Consider the following 21,871-nt stretch of genomic DNA (forward strand, 5'->3'; position numbering starts at 1 on the left):
TCAAAAAACAGTTACCATGAACTAGACCATAAAACCACTGTAGACCCAACTCTTACCCAAATTATTAACACTTTAAACTTCTTCCAGCTGTCCAAAGGCTGCCTTTTGCATTGAGGCTGAACTGTCCTGCAATTATAGTAGGAACATAGGAAGCATGCCATAGTATTACCTTTATCATGGATCTAAATTCCTTACATGGGGTCATGGATGTTAGTAGAGAGTGCTCACCAAAACAGATACATTGCCTTCATTCATACAGGGAAGATCTTCTCATTTAAACAGTGTGTTTGACATTAGTGCCTACTTAGGAGAAACAGCGTGTATTGTCAGAGTCAAGAATGGGACTCTGCCATATGCTGGCATGGATTTGCTGTCTCTGAACTTTGTGTCTTACCATCTGTAAAACAGATACTGTAATACTTAAAATGCACAGCTGACCTGGCAGAAACACCTCCTGCCCCATAGAAGTGATGGAAACATTAATGACTGTAATCAGTTACATGGAAAAGCTTCAATAAAAAGTGCAATGGGAATGCAAAGCAATGAGACATTTGGCAAATGAAGCAGGTATACGCATGCCTTGGTATTTTTCTTCTAATGAGTGCACTAATCTAGTGCTTTCACTTTGGGCAGGTCTTACTCTAAGGCTTGTTCCTGCAGCCCTCACACAGCCACATTCCCACAGAAGTTTGCTTGAGGAAGGCCTTGAGATTCAGCTTTGTGTGTTTTGTCTTGGTGCCAGGAAATATTATCCCTTTAATTAGCAGGTCCATTTCTTTGATAAGTGTTTAAGTGGCCTCACTGCAATTTCATCTCTTCAGTTGTCATCCAGCACCTGGGAGGTAAGAAAAAAGGAAGCAAGCACTGAATTTTTCCATCAGTTCTACAGAGGCATATTTCTGAGACACTGTACTTGTGTGGGTGGGCGGATGGATGGATAGACAGATGGAAAAGGGAGTTTCCTTTATGGGATTCCAATAATTGGTATGTGGTTTACATTCCATTCATCTGAAAGACTCTTATTTTAATCAGAAACAGGCCTGGGCTACTAAACTACCTCTAGTGTTCAAAACATGCCCCTGCTTTCAGCTGGTGACTTTTCTCACATGCATCTTTTCTTTGACACCCACAGCCCCAAAGAGTAATGTGGTCATTTACCACCAAGAACTCAGCGTCAGGTCCTATAATAGGAGTTGGTTCAGAGCACTCTTCCAGGCAGAGGTTTTCTGATTGCTAGCTTCACAAGCAGAAGCACTTTAGAGTGTGGTATTTGAAGCTGGCATTGATTTCTCGAAGAGGGTTTTGGTTTTGGTGTCTTTTTCCTAGGCTCATCCAACTCTGGAAAAGCCTTGTCTGGACAGTGTCGTGGAGGTCTGGCAGCACAGCTTGGTCTTAGTAGCAAGATGCTAGCACAGACAACTGCTGAGAAAAGCCCCATATTCAGCAGCTGGACTTGCTGCTGTGCATTAAGCACAAATGAATGAGGGGCTAACACCTTGTCCAGAACTAGTCAGACTAAATAAATACCACCACAAGACAAATTTCAGCTTTGGAGCTGGTGAAAATGTAGAGAACTTCAACATCAACTGCTGCCATCCAAGAGCAGGGGAAACATACAATGACTTTTATAGTGCATTGTTATGCTGTTATTCAGAACTCTCTCTGGACCATTTGTGATATGCCTGTAGTACACCTTAAAAATTTCTTCAAATCCCACCCTTCCCCATCAGCTAAGTTGTTCCGCTGTCCAGAGCTGTTTAGCCTTAACTTTTAATTATGCACGCCCCAACACATTTATCTGTTCTGGGCCTATGTTGACTAACCTGTCTAGATTGTAACTGCACACACTTTGGAGATTTCCGTACCATCCATCCTTGACCACACAAAGTGCTTCACGTCACAACCCCCTCCAGTGCTCACCCTTCGGCAGGTCTGTCAACCAGCCCAGCGGGAGATCTGCTGCACGATGCTACACAAGCTAAGAAAGGAAGAACAGTTTCGCAGGTCAGGTCTATGGCAGCCTGAGTCCATCACAGACTTTTTGCATGCAGTGTTTAACTGCCTTGTGCCTCAGTTTCCCCATGGGGAGAGGGTAACTAGGACAGATGCAGATCCAACATCAAAGGGAAGGCTAAACTCGCCCCCTCCTTCCCACATGGAAGATGTGGTGGGGGAGGTCTGTGGCACTGGGCTGTGGACACAGACAAGAACTGCACAGTGTCACCAGTTCTTTCCGGCTCCGTGCACCCTGCAAAGACAACTTGCAACATGGCTTTGGCAATTCATCAGTCTTTGGCCTGCACTAGGCAAGTAAGAATTGCTAATGTCATGAAGGAAGCAAAACCATCAAATGCCTCTTCCTTCTCCCTTGTGATTCAACAGCCTCTTGGCAACATTCATTTTTCCTCTGTTTATTCAGAATGTGAGACCCTTGGGATCTAATTTAACATTGGCATTGGCAGGTGAGAAGTATTTGAAGTTGCGTTTTGGGTTGCAGAGACCTTGGCAAAATCTTCCATCTACAACCTGATGATTTCCTCTCTCATGCCACAATGAAGCAGGAACCTCTCTCCTCGGGCAAACACCTTCAGCCCTGCACTCTGCTAGACCTCTGAGAGGTGTGGGTCCCTCCTGTGTTACCCAGGGCAACTACCATTGCTGCATACCTGTCACAGGATGCCTTAACCAAATTATGTTGCCGTGCTTTGCCCTGCCTGAGCTTTCACAGATCCTGATCAATCAGGCTCCAAGATTTCTGTCTAAGATTCACTTTGAAAGAGATTCTTCCATCTTGATTTAGCTCAGAGCAGTAACAAAGTTAGTCCTGCAAATACATGGGTTGGACAATTGGGGTGTTGGCTACATTGTTAATTTGGTGTAAATCTATCAAGATCAGTGATATTCTGATCACTGAACACTGGATTGAAAACCTAATTTGGAGTATTCAACCCTGTTCTGGCCAAATCATTTCCAATTAGGTGAATAGTAACATTTTGTAAGGCTCCCTGGTACTGTCCTGTCATTTGGGTTTCACCCACAGTTGCTGGTTTGGTTCATTAGCATCCTGACTGCATTCTGGGATTTTTTTTTTGTTGGTTTTGGTTTTGGGGGGGTTTTTTTGTTTGTTTGGGGTTTTTTTTTTTTCTGCTGTGAAATAAACCATAATTTATTTTGGATGCTAAGATTTAGCATTTGCTACAATAATGCTTTGCTGCTGAACACCCATGATTTTCCAGGGTAGAACCATTTACTTATGGTGGACACCAACACAGCTTGATGTAAGGAGTCTTTGGATTCATCTTTTTGGGGGTGACGATAATGAGTGTGCACCACATTTGATTAAAGGAAGGTGAAATGCTGAATAAACTATGACCAGCACACCACACAGGACTCCTAGAAGCACAGTCAGTTCATTTAATCATTCACCGGTGTTCTCTCTGGACTGATCAGACAGCACCTTCACACACCAAGAGCTATAATCCAGCCTTTAATGTTAATTAAGGTGTGATTGCTTAAACTTGTGGCTTTTTCCCCTTCTCTTCCTTTGGCTGGCCACAACTGTTCCAGTGTTGCTGAAGGTTATTCTGTTTAAGTATTAAAAAATGCTTAGCTAAATAGGTTAGCTTATTTGCTTTTGCTGATAGTAGCAGTCCACCCACAGAGCCCTTTCAAATCTCTTCAGTGTTTTGGAAACTGGATAAGGGACTTATTCAGTGACATGCAAGTTTTGCCTTAGCCAGGAATGAAGCGTGCATTTCATGAAATGAGAAATAACCTCAGACCACACACAGAGTGTAATTTCTGAACTCCAGCTCGGGCTCTCTTCCACTCGTCCCTGTGCACACATACACACACTTCTGCTAAAAAACAAGATGATGACTGACATCCCTAAATCCTTTAAGCATTCTTCTACAGCTAAGAGCAGAAGGAGGTTTTCAGAGCTTAGGTGGCTCATTATTAGCAACAAACTGATGAAAAAATGGATTACTACAGTATGTGTATACCATGCTAAAGAGAAATAGCAAAAAGCCTATGCCATCTAAACACAGCTTTTGAGAGGAGAAACTGCTGATGCAAACATATTAAAGCTATTTTTATTGCACAGGGAGATGAGGAAAAGCCTTCCCCACAATTTTCCTAAAGAATAATGTTGATTCTGTGATTCCTTGTTTAGTTAAGCTAAAATCACCGAGTGTTTCAAATATTATTTTCCATTATAATCCAGAGAAGTAAAACAGACAGATAAGTCTATTGCATATAAAAAACTCACATCCTTTCCTCACCCAAGCATAGGAACTATGTAGTATGGCTTTGAGAAAAAACTACACACAGAACAGGCAAAGGGCAAACTTTTCCACAGCTGTTACTCCATTGCTTCAGTATCACCTCCAGAGCTTAAATCTCCACAGCCTTACAGCGAGTGAGTGCACTTAAACACTGAGACATTGGCTAAGCTCCTGCTCAGGTCTCCTTAAATATTTCCTTTATGCTGGTCTAAAAGAAGTAGCTTCATTGTGTTCAACAGGTAAGGAGTTCGTCCTGTGTTAAATTGTAGCACCTCTGCTGAACTGCCCCTGCAGAGCTTAAAATGAACAATCAAAGGTGCTTACAGACTCACTTCAGTACCTCAGTCATTGCTTTGTACCGGATCAGTAATACCATCATACAGCTGAGCCATTGATATCCACTCTATCATCCTGGATATTCTATATCTGCTTATGCATACAAATGTACATGTATCATACACAGTGCTGTTACTTCCACCAATAGTTAAGCTTGCTTAACACTTTCCATTATAGGACCCTGCTTTCAGTTGTTTATAACTTTGCCAAACTCCAAGTGCTCAAGCTGAAATGTTCCACGCTGCATCAGGCTGAATTTTTCTGGTAAGTTTCAACTAAATAGTACAGCTGTTCTGAATATGGGGTTAAAGGGGAGCAATCTCCCTTTTCCCCATGTTTTTCTTACAGCCATTTCACTGAGATCTTTTGCCTGCATGCTTTGGGAGAGATAATGGGCGTGGGAAAAGGGGTTACCTTACTGTAAGGGATCAGACTGTCAGGTTCATGCCCAGCAATAGCCTTCTGAAAACCTGCCAAACTTTGGCCAAGTTACAAAGTTCTAAAAACTGTGTTTTATCCATGCTCCATGTAAGCCTGCTGGAGAGTAGCACCATTATTTTCTGAACACTCCACTGAAACAGAAGATAACCTTGACCTCACACACCTCCTCCATGTCCATCACCAGACTGTGTGTGCATCCTTCCCACAGATGAACTGAGCATCATCCCAGTTACAAAAGGATCTATAGGGCAGTTTGGGACTTCTCATGCAATTTCTGGTCCTGGCCCCCAGGAGCTGCTGTGGCACCAGAACTGAGAGCTGAGAAATTCTGCCTGTTGTACCATCAATACCCGTTGATGGTGCCCATGCAGTACACTTGAGGAAGCTTGTTAGCTTGGAAACAAGCCAAAGAGCTTGGGGTAACAAGAAAGAAATGGAAAAGCAGAGCAGACTCCAAGAGACAGATGCAACATAGCCAGGGCATAATGATCCATTGTGTTAAATACACAGACAGATTGTAGAATAGAACGAAGAATTCACAAATGCCAGCACTCTTTTGCTTTCAACCAGTTTCTGTGACATCCACTAGCAGCTACATCCTTTCTTCCCCTAACTGGCTGGTCCACAGAAGAGATTGTAACCTACTGCTTCCTGCTACTAGCCACTCCAATTGGTCAAGTAATGGAAATTGTGATTCTAAGTGTTGATGATGATCCATGTGGGAATCAATCATTTCCGAGTAACAGAATTCTTTTTTTTTTTTTGTTTTATCTGAAAGTTTTCAAAAAGCACACTGTCAAAACTGCGCTGGAAATATTAAGTTATTAAACCACCCAAAAGTTAGGAAATGCCAGCATCACAAATGCTCAGGCAAACTGGTGTAAATGCATTATAGCATAGTCTTCAACTGTATGCTTACTGATACTAACTTTTTCCCAAGGACATCACGCTTCTTCTCTGCAAAGTACCTCACATTTCTGGAAAGATCCCTTTATTTCTTTCCCTTTCAGATTTGCAGTTTTTCACTATGACTGTCCCAGCACAAAGCCAAGAATGAAGAAATTTCAGGTTGCAACCCAGATCAGCTGCAGCCTCTGCAGCTGTGAAGAGGCCACAGCTGCACAGTGGCTACCATCTCAACTCATCCAAACAAAGCTACTGGGTAGCTATAATCTTTTCTAGTTAATTCCTGGTTCCCTGCCTGAACAAAAACAAAAGGTAAAGCCAGACACATCACAGACTTCATCTGTTACCCTGTAATCCGGCAAAGCTGAAAATGGAAGTTCTCTGCTACCAGGAAGAACAGACTCACTGCAGTTTCCCAGCGGTTCTGAACACTCACTTCTCGCCTCTGAAGGAATGAAACAACAAAAGATAAACCAGTGACATGCTTAAACTATAGTAACTCAATTACAGAGGGTTTTATTGCTTGCTCTGAGTCTTAAACACAAAGTCTTCCATTAAGATAACTCTTGGGATTTCCATGGTGAGGAAAGTAAAATAAAAATGTCTCGTTCTATTTTTTTAAACTCCCTTAAACTTTCTAAAATTATTTTCTTACCATGATTTTTTTTTTCAGACACATCATCCTCAAGACTACCAGGAGACAGCTGTCTCTTCTCATGGTAGAGGCTAAGACTTCATGTATGAGATGAAAAACTGTAACCACACTGAAGCTACCACCATGGCCTAAATACCTAACCATGCAGAGAAAACACTGCAGCATTGCAAAAAGGCCTAAACCTTTACCTTTCTTGAGGTAAGGGTGGCAGAACAGTTTGACATTCTGGACATCATGGTTGCCAGGTGCAAACAGGTTCCATGTCTTCCGCTTTTTCAGTCACTAGCTAGGATATTCCTCCTTTTACTGGTATTCACGAATGTTAATATGCAGAGAGCCTGAACCAAAGGGTAAAGGAAAGGATTAAAAAAACCCAACTTTAAACAGCTTGCGTCATTATTACTGAGGATTTTAACCTTTCCACTACATAAGCAATAGCAAGTCCAACCTTCCCCTTTAAGTGCCTTCCTACTGCTTCTCTCTCTTTCAATAAAGTGGAATCCATGAAGAGAATCCCTTCATACATATCCAGAAATGTTTCAAGAGAAATACCACAGTCTAGGCCAAGCGCATTTTCCTATTTAATTTCTTCTTCCTTGTTCATGTGTGCAGCTTACAAAGAATCAGAGAGATGAATGCCACTGAATTGAGATATTTCCCATGGATGCAAAAGTATGATTTTTCAGTGTTTTCTTAGCAGCCTAAGGTTTCTAAGTTTGAAGCAAAGTGCCATCAGATGGCAAATTACCCAATTACAAAAGTCTGATAGAACCACAAAATTCTAAACGACAAAATTATTCTACATTCCCAAGGTTCAAACAACAGTATGTCAACTATGTAGGTAAAATGCCTATTATTTGTTTTCCCACAGGCTTAAAATATCTATTTCATACAATCAGAATATCCTTCCATGCAAGTTATAAGCTGATTATATTGTATAGATAATCTACAATATAATTGTAATTTATGCTATACATATATATGTTTTATATAACAGTATGTAATACATAGAGTATATATATCATATACATAAGTATATATATCAGTGTATATATATAATGTATTATCTACCTCTAATGATAAGGTCATGTAGTAATGTAAAGTAATAATGTCCATTACAGGGAACTTAGGTTCCGGTTTTCTCAAGTACTGCAAAGAGTGACATGTCAGAGACAGAACAGAACCTTAACATTTGATTAAAGAGAAAATACTCCTTAATATTCCCTCCAAGTATAAGACTCTTAAATTAGAAGTAGTGTATTGTAATACAGCAATATATATAACCACAACTACAAAACAGTGGGGGGCAGAGAGAGAGGCAAGAGGAGCCTGAATTACTCTAGCTATGCTAGTACAGTATCGGCACGTAGAAGGACTAAGCCAGGTTCACATCTGAATCTACTGCAGAGGTGATGAGACCAAAGCACAAAAGAGAAGTTTTAAGAAAACAGCTTTCTCAGAGGTACTTATATTACATTCCCAATTAGACCACGGTATGAATTTGTTTTCTCTGCCATTGAATTATAAACCAGAACAACTAGAAACTGGGCTGGAACTTCCATCACAGCCTGAATCACAGAGAGGCCAGTGCTGCCAATGGTTGTGAGCATTTACCTCAAACAATATAAACAGACATCTGGTATTTGTTTTTAAAGTAATTGGCATAGAATTATTTTCAGGGTGATACAGGAGATCATGTTTACTTGAGCATTCACTTGATGGAAACAACTTAATATCAAACCACAGGGGAAGAAAATCCCTTTAGTATAAACAGTTGTGTTGAAGTAAAACACAGACTCATTCTGAGTTGAGCCAGTATTTGTTTAGCATCTGAGCTATCCCCATGGCTTTGCCATTGTCTTTAATGGGTGCAGCATTAGGGATTGTGAATGTTGATATCAAATATACAACCAATGTTCAGCCATTGGAACATGCTACAATAGACTAGTGCAAATTCTAATGTAATGTGCTGTGTGTGTGCATTTTCAGAAAACAATGCTTTAGCGCAGCAGGCCTGCTCATGCTCCAGTTTGTGTTAAATTATGTGAGCAATCTCAATTCAGTCACACTGCATGTAAACACATAGACACAAGGTCAGGTTCTGACCGCTCGATTCCATCCTCTCAGCTCAAGCAAAGTCAAAGAACAATTGAGATAATCTGTCCTCAAGTATCATGCATATACAACATACCTACATTCAATTATGTCTTTCATTTTAGAGCACAATCCTCCCTCGGTCTTTGAAAAAGGAAATTCAGCTTTTTGGATGCCAACTAAACAAAGGTTAGGATGCCAGGCAAACAACTCTCAAGCCCTCCAATCATCTTGTTTAGATGTACTTTCCTCCTCTTTCAGAGTTACCTGGCAGAGTCACGTAAGAGACAGACTCATTTAGCATCACAAGGATCCTCCTATGATCCACATGTGATCTATAGGAAAAGAGGCATACCTCTTAAATGCTCTGAATCACTGCCTACCTCTCTCATCTGCACATCTAGATGTCCAGTTCGGATAGCAGAAATTGAATTTCCTGAGTTACCTTAAGCCAGTTATCTACTTTTCAGGTGCCTTAATCAGGAATGTAGATGCTGGCATGAAGTCTACTTAGAGGGTCATTACTCTTTTTCTATAGGATGCACCAAGTCAAGATGTACTCAATTGGGGAATGTGCAAATGCAAGGAGAGAGAGTTTTCATAAGAGTATTACCTCATTTGTTGCATAAGCTGGAAGGTATGCAGTGAATAAAATACACAGGGCACTGTGGGAATGGAAAAATACGTAGCAGCAAAGCCAGTTAAATGCTTCTGTGGAAGAACAGAATTCTCCTTCTGCTGTTAAGATTCCTAAGCAAGTAACTTAAACCATCGTTTTCATACATAGTGAATGTATTATCATCTTTGAATTATCCAGTGATACTTTGATTATGCTACTACCAATTTCCCTTCCCTCCTATTAATGCTGCTTTCACTCACTGTGCTGAAGCCATGGCACTGGCATCAGTCTGCCTTTCAGTGCTTGAAGTCACGACCTGCTAAAGCTGAGCAAATACATCCTTTCAAACTGCCTTAACACGTTCATGAAATGTTTGTATGCACACCCTGGCTTTCTCAAACATACTCATTATCTGAAATTATTCATTCTTCCTCCCCCAGACCAAATATGAAATCTGTGTACCACATGGCTACTCCCAAATGTAGTTATAAGCATAGCTCCAGTTTGCAAAACATACTTAAGAGCCGAACTACACTGCAAATCAGGCCCAGGACACACATGGTGTTTTTAACTAAGTCTAGTGACAGTTTTGTAAACAAGTTGCTGACAGAGCTGCATTTGTTAGCATAGGCAGGGTCAGATTTCTTGCTATATCACTGGCAACCTATTTTTTTTTTCCAGTCAAAGAATTTCCATTGAAGGCAATGGGAACTATTGGTACCCCATTAGGTCACAGACCCAGAGCCAGACCCATAGGAACTCCACTGAGTAAAAGAACAAGGAAACTGCAATAAGGAACAGGAAAAACCTAGCAAGCCATTTTCAGCTGAAAGCGATGACAAAAAGGACACCTTTCTCTCCCTGGCTGATTTATATTGAGATCAGGTGATAACTACTATGAAGCTATTTCCTTATGCTAGGAGGCTGTTACAGTTTCCCTATAGCCTTTGCCTCCCTGCAACCGTGCAGGAACTTGCACGCGGAATCCGTATGCACTCCATTCTACCATAATCCTAAACACAGCAACCCCCAAAGCCCCCTTCATTTTTAAAGCCAAACAAAATGATAATCACAGCTTTCCAAGAAGACAAAACTCTTATCTGCTTTTAGTACTTGAAGGATATGCCTTCAAATATAGGTCAAATTCTTCGTTTTTTAATTTGTTCAGATTCTTTAAGTCATACAGACATCTTCTTCTTGACAAAAATACTTTATACACAGATCCCCAGGGTGCTAAATTGCAGTATTTATGGCTTAGGTGATATTCTCTAGTAAAATATGTTAAATTTGCACAGGAAGCTACGGAGTGACGTAAATCTTACTTCAAGACATCTTCCTGTAGCTCAGTTCAATTGCAGATAACAAATGTACTTCCACAAGTATATCATCGGTACTTGGCATACAGGTGAATAAAACACGCACTTTTATGGAGGTTTTGATTTATGCGTATCATCACCTTATAGATGAGAAACATAATTTTCTGATTACTTCAGGAAAATGATGACGACTTTGTATTTGGGAATCAGCCCTACAGTTCAGCCTTCTACCCATACAGTTCCACTGCTCTGAGGTTCTTCTAAAAGAAGTAAGATGAGAAATCTTACCTAAGTCAATCAGATTTTGCCCTCCCCAGTATCTACTGATTCAGACCATGACTGACAAACTAGTGGTGGTCAGATGAAGCCTCTATCTAGTACCCCAATACAAGCTGAAATCAACAAGGTTATTTAGCCCCTTCTGGCCCTCAGACTGAGAAGTTACCAGTCCCTCCATCCGGCCTAAAAAGAAAAGTCAGTTTTACCTATGCAACTTCTAACAGATATTTGTCTCTCCTATTCTTGGTGACGTCCAATATCGGCACTACACAACCTATTACACAACATTTACCTTTATAGAGTTTCCCTATTCTCTAACTTCAATTATCTTTGGTATGGCTTAAGCCACTTAACTCTTCCCTTTTTGCTGTGGACACGAAGGGACTACTCCCTTTCTCTATGCAGCAGACTTTTTACGTATTTGATGACCATATTCTTTATTCCACCAAATCTTCTCTTCTTAGCTAAGCAGCAGTTTGCCTCTCTAAGCAGAAGAACGCTATTCTGTAAAGAAAATCAGTACTGATGTCACCAATAAAAGGCCTTAATTTATTCTGTTTATTCATCAACAAGAAGGGTGCAGATATAACCTGCCTTAAAGTTGACTTCCTTCAGCTGTACATAATTCAAATGTACCAACAACTAACAGTTTATGGCTTTTTATTTTCTCAGTTGAGACTTTTTTTTTAAAAAGCTGTTCCAATTGACTATCCTAAATGTCATTTGAGATCTTAAATACCATTGGGTATAATAAAGTGGTAACAGCATAGATTCAGGGTGAGAAAAACAGTTGGGAAACACATTTATCTTACTTATGTTAGCTGCCTGTAAAGACCAAGGCTTTTACTACTTTATCATGTATGTTAAATACTGAGCTCCTTGTTCCAGGTAGTTAAGTCAGATCTCCCAGTTAGGTTTTTAGATGGCTTCCACTTACAATAAGCGCATAATGGTTAACACAGAGATAAAGCAAACCCTACAACAGCTTCCCATGACCTAAAGTAGAAGCTGCTCCAGATCAAATATAAGCTTATTTTCCAATGGGCAGTCATCCAGACCACAAAAACTACCACCATTCACAGACTGCTGCTGTGCAGCTTCAGTGTCCAAGGTTTTAAAATTTCATAACATTTAGTCTTCACATAAAACAATTTATACAGTATACTCAATGTAAAACCCTACACTAATAGAGCATTACATCTGAGATTTCAAAGCTTACAAAAATCAAAGATTAGGGTTAAGGTTTCCAGAGCAACATGAAGCTCTGGCCTCTTTTCGTTATGTGTTATAAGGTACTCCCTCACATGATCCCATTGTATTGAGAAATGTGACAGACTATTTGGCAAATGAGGTATGGCATTGCTTATCTTATAACCACTCCTCCAATCTGTGAAAAAACAGTTTTCATTTGGAAATTATTACAGCCAGCATTTCAGGACTAAGATGCTAACTTGTCAGTATGCAGAAATTCCTTATTCCATTCATACTGTATTGCATATTCTTAACAACTGACAAGGTGAACCACTCCTTTCTGAAATACTGGTAGTATTGGAATAAAAATGAGATCCAGCAGCTTTTTTTTTTGACCCCCAAGTACACCTTGGAAAGTATTTATTATGTTCTCAGAGATGTATAGATTTTTCTATGTTTTGCATCCAAAATGCTGAACAGAACCCTGAGGTCATGTTCCTCACCATCTTAGGAAGAAGAACAAAGATGTTCTGTTACAGAAGTAGTTGAATGGGGTGCACAACTGGATAAAAAACATTATTATCTACCATTCCATTTGATAACACATGCATTTGATACATGCATCAGAGGAATTATGGTTGAACCTAATCCCAGTTTTACACATCTTCATCCTGAAAGCTTGGGACTGCAACCCTACATAGCACTAGTGAAGTGTTGGGCAAAACTAATGTTCAAAAAGCCCAACATAAAAATTATTTGCTCTGAAAGCTATGAGTACGAAGTAATAGTATAAAAATTTGATGTTATGAGAAGTGTTATGATCATAACCAGGCTCATTCCAACTCCAGTGTTGAGATTAAAGTCAAATGTGGAAGACACATGTAAATAATTTTCTTTGGCTGAAACACAGCAGCCAGAACAGGGACCCAGCAGCTGTCATGCCAAAGCCAGAGGAACACACAATATGCAGCACTACAGACAGAAATCTGCCTACATAGCAGAGGTGGCATGAAGCAGGGACTGGCACCAGTGCTTTCCTCAAGCATATACTGCTGTATAAATAGGCTCAAAGGGTAATGGAGTTAAATAATTTGTCAGGTATGATCAGGAACATGGATTCTCTATGCTTTCAATGGTGGAGGGACCTGTGGTGCACACACCCAGTCTATTCAAGTCAATATTCCTTGAATTACTGGTCATCTGCATAGATGAGATAATGGTCTGACTTGAAACTGGGTGATTGGCTGAACCTTCATAATTGTGACTGATCACTACAGGAGTCCTCCAGGTGGCAATTTTGGATAGCAATTCTCCCCTTCTACTCCACTCTCACAAGACCCCACCTGGAGTACTGCACCCAAACCTGGGGTCCCCAGTACAAGGAAGACATGGATCTGTTAGAGCAGGTTAAGAGGAGAGCCACAAAAAAGGTCAGAGGGATAGACTGAGAGAGTTGGGGTTGTTCAGCCTGAAGAAGAGAAGACTCCAGGGAGACCTTATTGCAGCCTTTCAATACTTGAAGGGATCTTAAAAGAATGACTGAGAAAGACTTTTTACCAGGGCCTGCATGGCAGGACAAGGGGTAATGGTTTTAAACTGAGAGAGGGTAGATTTAGAATAGACATTTGAAGGAGATTCTTTTTACGATGAAGGTGGTGAGACACTAGAACAGGTTGCCCAGAGAAGTTGTGGATGCCCCGTTCTTGGAATTGTTCAAGGTCAGGTTGGACAGGGCTTTGAGCAACCTGATCGAGTGAAAGATGTCCCTGCCCATGGCAGGGGGGGTTGGCCTAGATGATCTTTGAAGGTCCCTTCCAACTCAAACCATTCCATGATTCCATGATCCCATGGTTCTTCAAATTCCCTCAGGCAGCTAACTGCTGTGTCTAGTCCAATTTGTGTACTTCAAATGTGGTAAGCAAAATCCCTGGTGAAATGTCCAAGACACTCACAGGCTGTTCCTGCTGCAGAAACGATTAAAGCATCGTAGTGGAGCAAACTGACATCACACAGCAAGAACTACAATTATGTAAGCATAATATGACTGACAAACTTTTTGACTACCAGCAGAAGCTGAATTCAAGCTGCAATACACTCAACAGTAATATTCAATGTTAACAGCAGACTAATTCAACAGAAGATTAGTTAATTTCATCAAAAAGTTACCTCATTGTGATTTAAGAGTATGGACAGCCTGAGGTTAAAAAAAAAATGTATCCACACAAATGCCCACAAAATTGTTCATACTAAATATTCATGTTTTAAATAATTAAAGAAAAAAAAAATCAATCAACAATCTGCATGGGTAATTGCATGATATTTCTAAGTGCACATGCAATACAATAATGCACTCAAATTTTTTTCAGAATACAATGCTCACAAAATGAAACTTGTTTCATTTCTTAAGCTGAGCAAGAAATAAGAGTTTTCCCAGTATAAACCATATTTGGGGTTTTTTTTCCCTATCAGATGCTCAAATGTATGAAATAAATGGAGACAACAGTGAATCTGAATTACTGAATGGCATTAGAATTTTCCTGAAATTCACTAGGAAAAAGCGTATTTTTTAAAATTTTATTTTAAAAGACTATTGCCTCTCCTCTTCCCTTGCATAGAACAGTGAGTAACAGCAATGCATTGGCCAGACCACATCATCTCACAAAGACATGATGAAAGTCCATAAAAATAAAAAATGGGAGATGAAAGTGCAATGAGAGATGAAATTTGATACCCAGCATCATTTAAGGTGCTGTAGGTCTTGCACTGAAAAAGAGCAAACAAACAAAAATTTGTGATTCTTCACATCAAACAAGCTGAGAAACTCACTGCCATAAGATACTGAAGATAATTAGAAGCGTCACAGCGTCAAAGAGAGACTGAGCAAAATCACAGGGGAACAATAAAAAAGAAAAAAAAAAGGAAAAAAATTCATCAAAGGCTATTAGACGCAAAGATATCCCTGTCTCATGAAGTCCCTGAGTCTCTAGTAGCTCAGAAAATATGTGGAATATCATTGTCAAATCCTGTTAATATCATTATATTCTGCCAAGATGACTGAGGGTGTCTAAATGTATGTAAAGGGGAAAAATTACTTACTAATGCTACTGAGTCTAGGAATATAATCAGAATTCAAGAAAACAAAGTGCAGTCAGAACATTCAAAAAAGTTTATTTTAAAATTAATATATCATAGCTTACAATATATAGTACATAAGCACCATTGTGCACATACGTACTATACATATGTAATTACACATATATTCACATCTATAAAATGTAAATCTGTATCATCATAAATATGAATTCATCACTTTGCCTTTAATTTCATGGAGGTATCACGTTTTGCTGCATACTGCTGAAGTTGTGGATATTCTAGCTGAACATTAAAATAATTACAGTGCAACTCAAAAAACTTTCATTTTACTACATTACAAGATGTAGCAGTGGATGGTTCATCTGAATCATCAGGACTGTATTTTTTCCATAGAAAATTTTCATTTTTTTTCCAAAGAGAACTTTCACACACTTCTCTCTCTTCTGTCACTGGGGGATGAGGTGCTCTTTCACATAGCTTCTCTATGACTGCTATGTCTGTGAGCTTTCTGAGGCTCTCCTCATTCTGCTCATTCAGCATGTCCCAGAAATCTTTTGGTCTCTCCTTTGACTTTTCTGCTTGCCCTGAAGGGAATCTCCTTGGTGATTCTGTAGGTCCATTTCCGTCATTTCTGAATAGGTCATTGAGAATAGAGGTATCTCCAAGCAAGTCCACAAAAGACTTTTTTTTACAAGTCTGAGCTTTTCTCTCCCCATTTTCTGACTGAGACGGGGATCTTTTTCTTGGCAGCTGTGTTCCTTCTGAGTCCTGCTGTCCTTCACAACTTTTTACAGGCAGCACCTCAATTATTTCTGATTTACTGCTTAATGAGCCAGATGCCATAAAATCATTGAATGCCTGACTGTTTCTCCTTTCGATATGTTGAGTAGCAACAGTGGGTGATTGTTTATATTTTGCATTAACACACACATCTTGCAAGTAGGAGTCATTGTGAAGCTGCTCTACTCCTCCTTTACAGCTCTGTTGGCTCTGTGTTTCCGTAGTTTCACTCAGACATAGGCCTTCAGCTGATGAAGATCTAGACTTAGATCTTCCAAAATTTACAATGGATTTTCTTTTTCTGGAGCGTGTTGTACCCAGTTCTCTTTCCTCATAGTCATGTGAAGCTTGCGCTGGTATTTCAACTGGGAAGAAAGACTCCATTTCTGGATGCTTGGAAATGTAGAATTCCTGCAACATCTTCTGCCTTGTTTCTGATGTAGCTTTTGCAATATGTTCTGCGAGTTCTTCCACTGATCCCATATTAAAGTGCGATACCATTTCCTCAAATTGTCTCCTGTAATTATCAAGAAGTAAAAATATGTTATTTTGATACCTTTAGCTAGAAACAAAAGCAGCTTCCAAGCAATTCATTCAATTCACCTACTTCACATATCCCAGAAAGTAATCACTAAAAGTAACTTCCTTATTAGGAGCATTGTTTGCTTTTATTAGCAAAGAGAAGGAAGAACGATGACCTTAGAAGAACTGAAGTGACTTCTGAATCCCAAACTCCAGTGTGATTTCCTCTGCTTATGATCCAAAGAGTTACAGACTTTCAGTGTAGGTAAGATATCACACCAAAGGACCAGATTTCAGAAAGTCTTTAGCTACAAAAAGGATGCAGATGGACAGATGGTTGAATGTTGGGTTTTTTGGGTTTGGGGTTTTTTTGGGGGGGGGGGGGGAGGGGGCACAGGCAGGAAGTAGTAGCTCAAACTCCTTTTAAAAGGCTTGCTAAACAAGAGCTGGAGAAACACATTCACAGGAGGCAGGGACTGTCCCCTCCATCCTATCCAGTAAGCTATGGAATATTTGTTTCCGCTAAGAGGCCAAGCTCTAACTAAAGGAGATCCCCCTAATTGAGTTAGCCACAGTCTAGGGTCAGGTAACCTAACTGGAAGGCTGGAGAGGTGGGTTTATGCTACCTTGTCAGAGAAAGGATATGAAACATGTTGCCTTTCCTGTATGAGGGCTCCAATAAGCAGCGAGATTTAACCCTGTTTGGCCTCAAATACCACTTGACTGGCTAGCTCCAACTATATCCTTTGTGTGTGGTGACTGCAGACAGCTTCCCACTCTCCCTTACAACTACAACACAAACTGAGGCACCTACTCATCCTCATTCATTGCACAGCATAACCAGATGTACTACAAAGTCTAACTGCAAGCCAGGTGCTAACAGATGACCTGCTTAATGTTTAAGAGAGAATTTGCTTAAGCTTTTTGCTAGATAATGGCTTTAGGATCTTAGAATATCACTCTTAGTTATTTCATTGCCTTTGAAAATTTTACCTCAACAAATTACTGATAACTACGATTACAATTTTGAACATTTTTGGCATGAAGGGTTCTCCTCTACCTGCCTCTTAAATATTTAGAATTTTCAGTATCTATAATAGTAAGCAAGTCTGGCACTTCAACGGTAACAGTTTGGACAGCTGAGGCCAGCTGGCTAATACGACAGATTCTGAACACTTACAGGTATTACCTAGATACCAACTATGATATAGTAATTTAACTATCCCAAGGCCAAATTCAAATTATATACCAAATCCCAGTTCTATACGTTTGCCTAGTTAGCTACAGCTTTCCACTTTCTACTTCCACATACCATACGGCTATTGTTAATGAACTTCAATCTATATACCAATGGAATTTAAGTATTTGTATTAATAATAGCAATAGTTTGGGGAAAAAGGGAAAACAATGAGATAGAAAAATTATTATCCTTCCAAAAATGAGGGGGGAAACAAAATGTTAAAAGAAATATTAAAAAATATTGAGCACCAAGTTAAAAAATAAACACAAAGTCCAATTTTTTTTTAATAGTCCTTCAATCAAAGTGATGAGATCTGGGCAAAACCAATAGTCAGTCAGAAGCTCACACTATACAATTTGTTTCTATACAGTTTAAACATTGGTTTGTAGTACTGCATGATGCACATACCAGGAACACTCATGGTGATGATATCTGCACAGCTATGTAATATATGACACATTGAATCAACACATTAAAGTGATTTCTGGGTTCAGTTCATCTTCTTAATCAATTATGGTACTCTTTGTATAGTGTGAGTGTAAGTTTCCCATTAGTTCTGCTCTTGCCATAGAAAATAATCAGTATTCCCTGAGTATGGTTGAAACGAAGACAAAAGCAACTGCCCAGAGGAAAGTTCATTTCAACCTTAGAATTTTATTTGCATCTGACCAAAATAGTCTTACCTGCGGATTCCTTTGGGTGTCTTTCCAACCAAGAAAGTGGTTGAACCTACTCTGTGTACTTTTTTGTTTTTCTGGATCACAGGATGCATAACATACAGGTGATGTTGATTATTGTTTGCCAACATTTCTTGCCCTCCCTTAACAACGTTGTTCTCTGCTGTATTGTCTTCTGTGTTTTCTTCATTTTTCTAGTAAAATGAGACATGGAAATCATCAAAACAGCTGTGTCTCTGACATAATGATGAGTTCTATTGCACTCAATTCTGTCACTCTTAGCTAGCACTCAACCTTGTGAATGTTAAGACTGGGACTGAAAGCTGCAGTGTAGACTGCCTATTGGGTCACAAACACCCAGGGACACTGAACGCAAGTCTTGGTTCTCTAAGAGTAAGGTGGGATATTTTTCCAAACAGGTTAATTGTGAGGCTAAACGAAAGATCTCTGTAAGTTCTCCAATGCAAAACCAGGGGTTATACAAATACTTAATCCTGTGCCACAGGACCCAAATCTCAGTTACAACCTCCAAATATTACTATAAAATAGAAAATGCCTGTGTCAATAGCTTACAGTCTTAATAGATACATAACAACTTCCTGGATTAATTTATAAAGATTAATGGCTAATTTGGATTCACTGCTTCCTGCTTGTTAATGTATGTTACACAATTTTTGCACAGTATATATTCAGAACTCTTAGTTACTTTAGCAAAGTACTAAGTTTGAGTTACTTACTCAAAGAAAAACTAAAAATAATCACAACACCAAATTCAAAGACACCAAAGTTAAGGTATAAACATTTTTGTCAGTATCACAATCTCTAACACACACACACACACACGCACAATTATTCAGAATTGTAAAGATACTTTTGGAAGAGGTATCACTATATTAATGTATAAAGGAACAGGACAAAAAAAATTACACATTTGTTGTAATACTGGTAAGATTAAAACATGATCACATGATGCTTCTTAAATGGAGAATGCCAATTTTATATGTAATAGTCATAAAAAGCTAATGTTTTAATCAAATTCAAGAAGATTGTGCTACAGATCAACTCATCATGCATTGACAGTCAGTGTCTTGCACAAAAATATTATCCTATTTACAACTTAGTTATTTTTAAGAAATCCTCACAAGTTCTCATCAAAATTTTCCCTTTGCCAAAAGGCAAGCCAAGGGAAACATGAAAATTAAAGAACGTGTTTGAAAAGCCAGGCAAAATGGAAAAAAACCAAACCGGAAGAGCAACATTACTTTTTTTTTTTTTTAAATGAGATCAGGGAAAGAATAACTGCTTAGTGACGTCCTCAGTCCCCCTACTAATACTGCTTTAGAGATGAAAACACAAACTGTGTTCACACCTTGTCATCTGCAGTTCAAAATTTGGTTTTGGATCTACAATGTTTCTTCCCAATGTGTTTCTATTTGATCCATGTCCACTTCCTTTATTTCCACAGGCTGTTCACAATGTTCTTGAACTTTAGGATCCCACATCTGTTCTCAATCCATTACTTTGGCAAGTAACCTCAAACTAGCATACAGAGAGAGATGTTAATATTAAGCGACCTACAGGCATAAATTTTCACTCTTTAAGCTAGATGCACAACTCCACAGACTAAAATTTCACTGCACTATTAAAAGTTATACTACACAAAAGTGAAACCAGGGCCCTAATTAAGATAAAAACCTTATTCTCCCAATAATGTTATGATGATAGTAACAAAATTAAGATTGAATTAGCAGATGTTATCTACAGCATAAATATTCTACAGTTATCTTACTAATTCTGTATACATTTAAGATGTTTACAAATTTTATTTTTTTTAAGATATGCATGGATAATACAGAACTTTACTTGGAAAAGGTATTTTAAAAGAAGAAAACAATGCTAGTTTTAAAATATATGTATTTTGATGGAATTTTTGCATGAAAAATATTCATAGTATTCAGCTCGCACTATGATAAGACCTAGTGTATGTGTCACTGTCAGGAAATCAGGATTGTATAATTTAATTCAAGCAAGGATAACTTGCACAGAATACAAGCCTAACCGTGTCAATGCCTGTCTTAAAAGTATTTTAAAACGCCCATAAACGTGCATCCATCTACCTCTTATTAAACAAGACCAAAGTATATGAGGCAGCAATACTTTGGTTTACACATCTGTTCAAACACAGGAGATTAAAAATCTCTTTGGGAAAAAAGCCAAATGTTGTAAACGCACTGAAAGTTGTAAAATTGCTTGTCTTTGCAGAGAACCAGAATTAATGTAAAAACTACTTCTAATTGCAAATAAACTCACAAATGGCATATTTAGTTCTGGAAGTACAAAACTTTTAAGTACATTGACCCACACTGCCAAACCCAAAAGAACAACAGCAAAATTCCACCATATACACACAAAGAGCTCCTCTTCTTCTACCTAAATTAGCTGCTCAAAGTTTTTTCCTTAAGGTAGAAAAAGTTGCTATAAACAAGTTACCCCAGAAGCTTGCAGCAGTTAATGCCAGTGAAAGCCCATGGCCACAGTGAGTTACTCCTGAAAACTTATCTCAGCTCTCTGGAGCAAAGCCAATTGGTTAAATGGCACCCAGTTAGGCTGAAACACAACTGGCTCTGTTGAACTTGTGAACATTTTTGAAAGTTTGCCAACTTAAATCCAGCCCCCAACCCTGAAATCCAATAATATATTTTTAAAAAATGATAAACATTTTGTCAGTAAAACTAAAACACTTATTTCGGTTTTTCTTAAGATGTGTCCATGTTTGCTAAAAGTCAAATCTGAAGTTTGTTACTCTGAGCGACACATGGATGAGGCTCTGGGTAGAGATAAACTTTACACACGTAGATGAAAATATTCCCTGTATCTTTCTACTAGCATTACCATTAAAAAAAGTGAAAACTTCAGTCAACATTCCAGCACTGTCAACATTCCGCACTATTTTGCTTTCTTTTGAATTTGACTTCATCTATTACTTTCCCTAATTATCCCCTCTCATGGCTGCTTTCCTTCTGATTCTCTTCAATATTTGCCTTCTAACTCACTCATTGAAATCTATTTCATGATGAAAATTTCCTTTTAACAGCTCTATTTTCTGTTCCTGAAGCACTGTCTCTACCAAACTATTTTGTATGTGTCCCCATTATTTGCTCCTACATGAAATCCCATGTTGACTTTACAGCACTGGTCTTGTTCAGCTGAATTATCACATATATCATACGTGTAAGACAATCTCACAAAGCAAAACTGAAATTACTAGAATTTGATTCAGCTAGGAACCTCTGACTCCTGTTCTTATATTACTGATACTAGTGCATTTAATCTATTTATATTATTGAATGTCAGACCCTTTATGAATTAATAAATGTTATGACCGAAAGAATGGAGTAATAAAGAGAATAAAAATCCTTCAACACAAGAAGTATTC

The 21,871-nt window shown here is 38.9% G+C and overlaps 1 protein-coding gene across 11 annotated transcripts in view; it reads right to left on the reverse strand.

Moving 5' to 3' along the window:
- Positions 1–496: 496 nt before the first annotated feature.
- Positions 497–21,871, reverse strand: part of ERCC6L2 (ERCC excision repair 6 like 2) — a 77,708-nt gene continuing 56,333 nt past the window's right edge. For 5 of the 11 annotated variants that reach the window (XM_052775847.1, XM_052775846.1, XM_052775845.1 and 2 more), the window contains 2 exons: positions 18,442–18,629; positions 15,267–16,513 (listed from right to left, as the gene is read on the reverse strand). In XM_052775847.1, the coding sequence (XP_052631807.1) occupies positions 15,538–16,513; positions 18,442–18,629 (1,164 nt within the window). In that variant the 3' untranslated portion in view covers positions 15,267–15,537. Of the gene's footprint in view, positions 836–15,266; positions 16,514–18,441; positions 18,630–19,804; positions 19,975–21,871 lie in introns of those variants that run through there. The other 6 variants (XR_008233349.1, XR_008233350.1, XR_008233352.1 and 3 more) reach the window with 5 other exon arrangements.

Source organism: Harpia harpyja, chromosome Z (assembly GCF_026419915.1).
Source record: "Harpia harpyja isolate bHarHar1 chromosome Z, bHarHar1 primary haplotype, whole genome shotgun sequence".
Lineage (NCBI taxonomy): Eukaryota > Metazoa > Chordata > Aves > Accipitriformes > Accipitridae > Harpia > Harpia harpyja.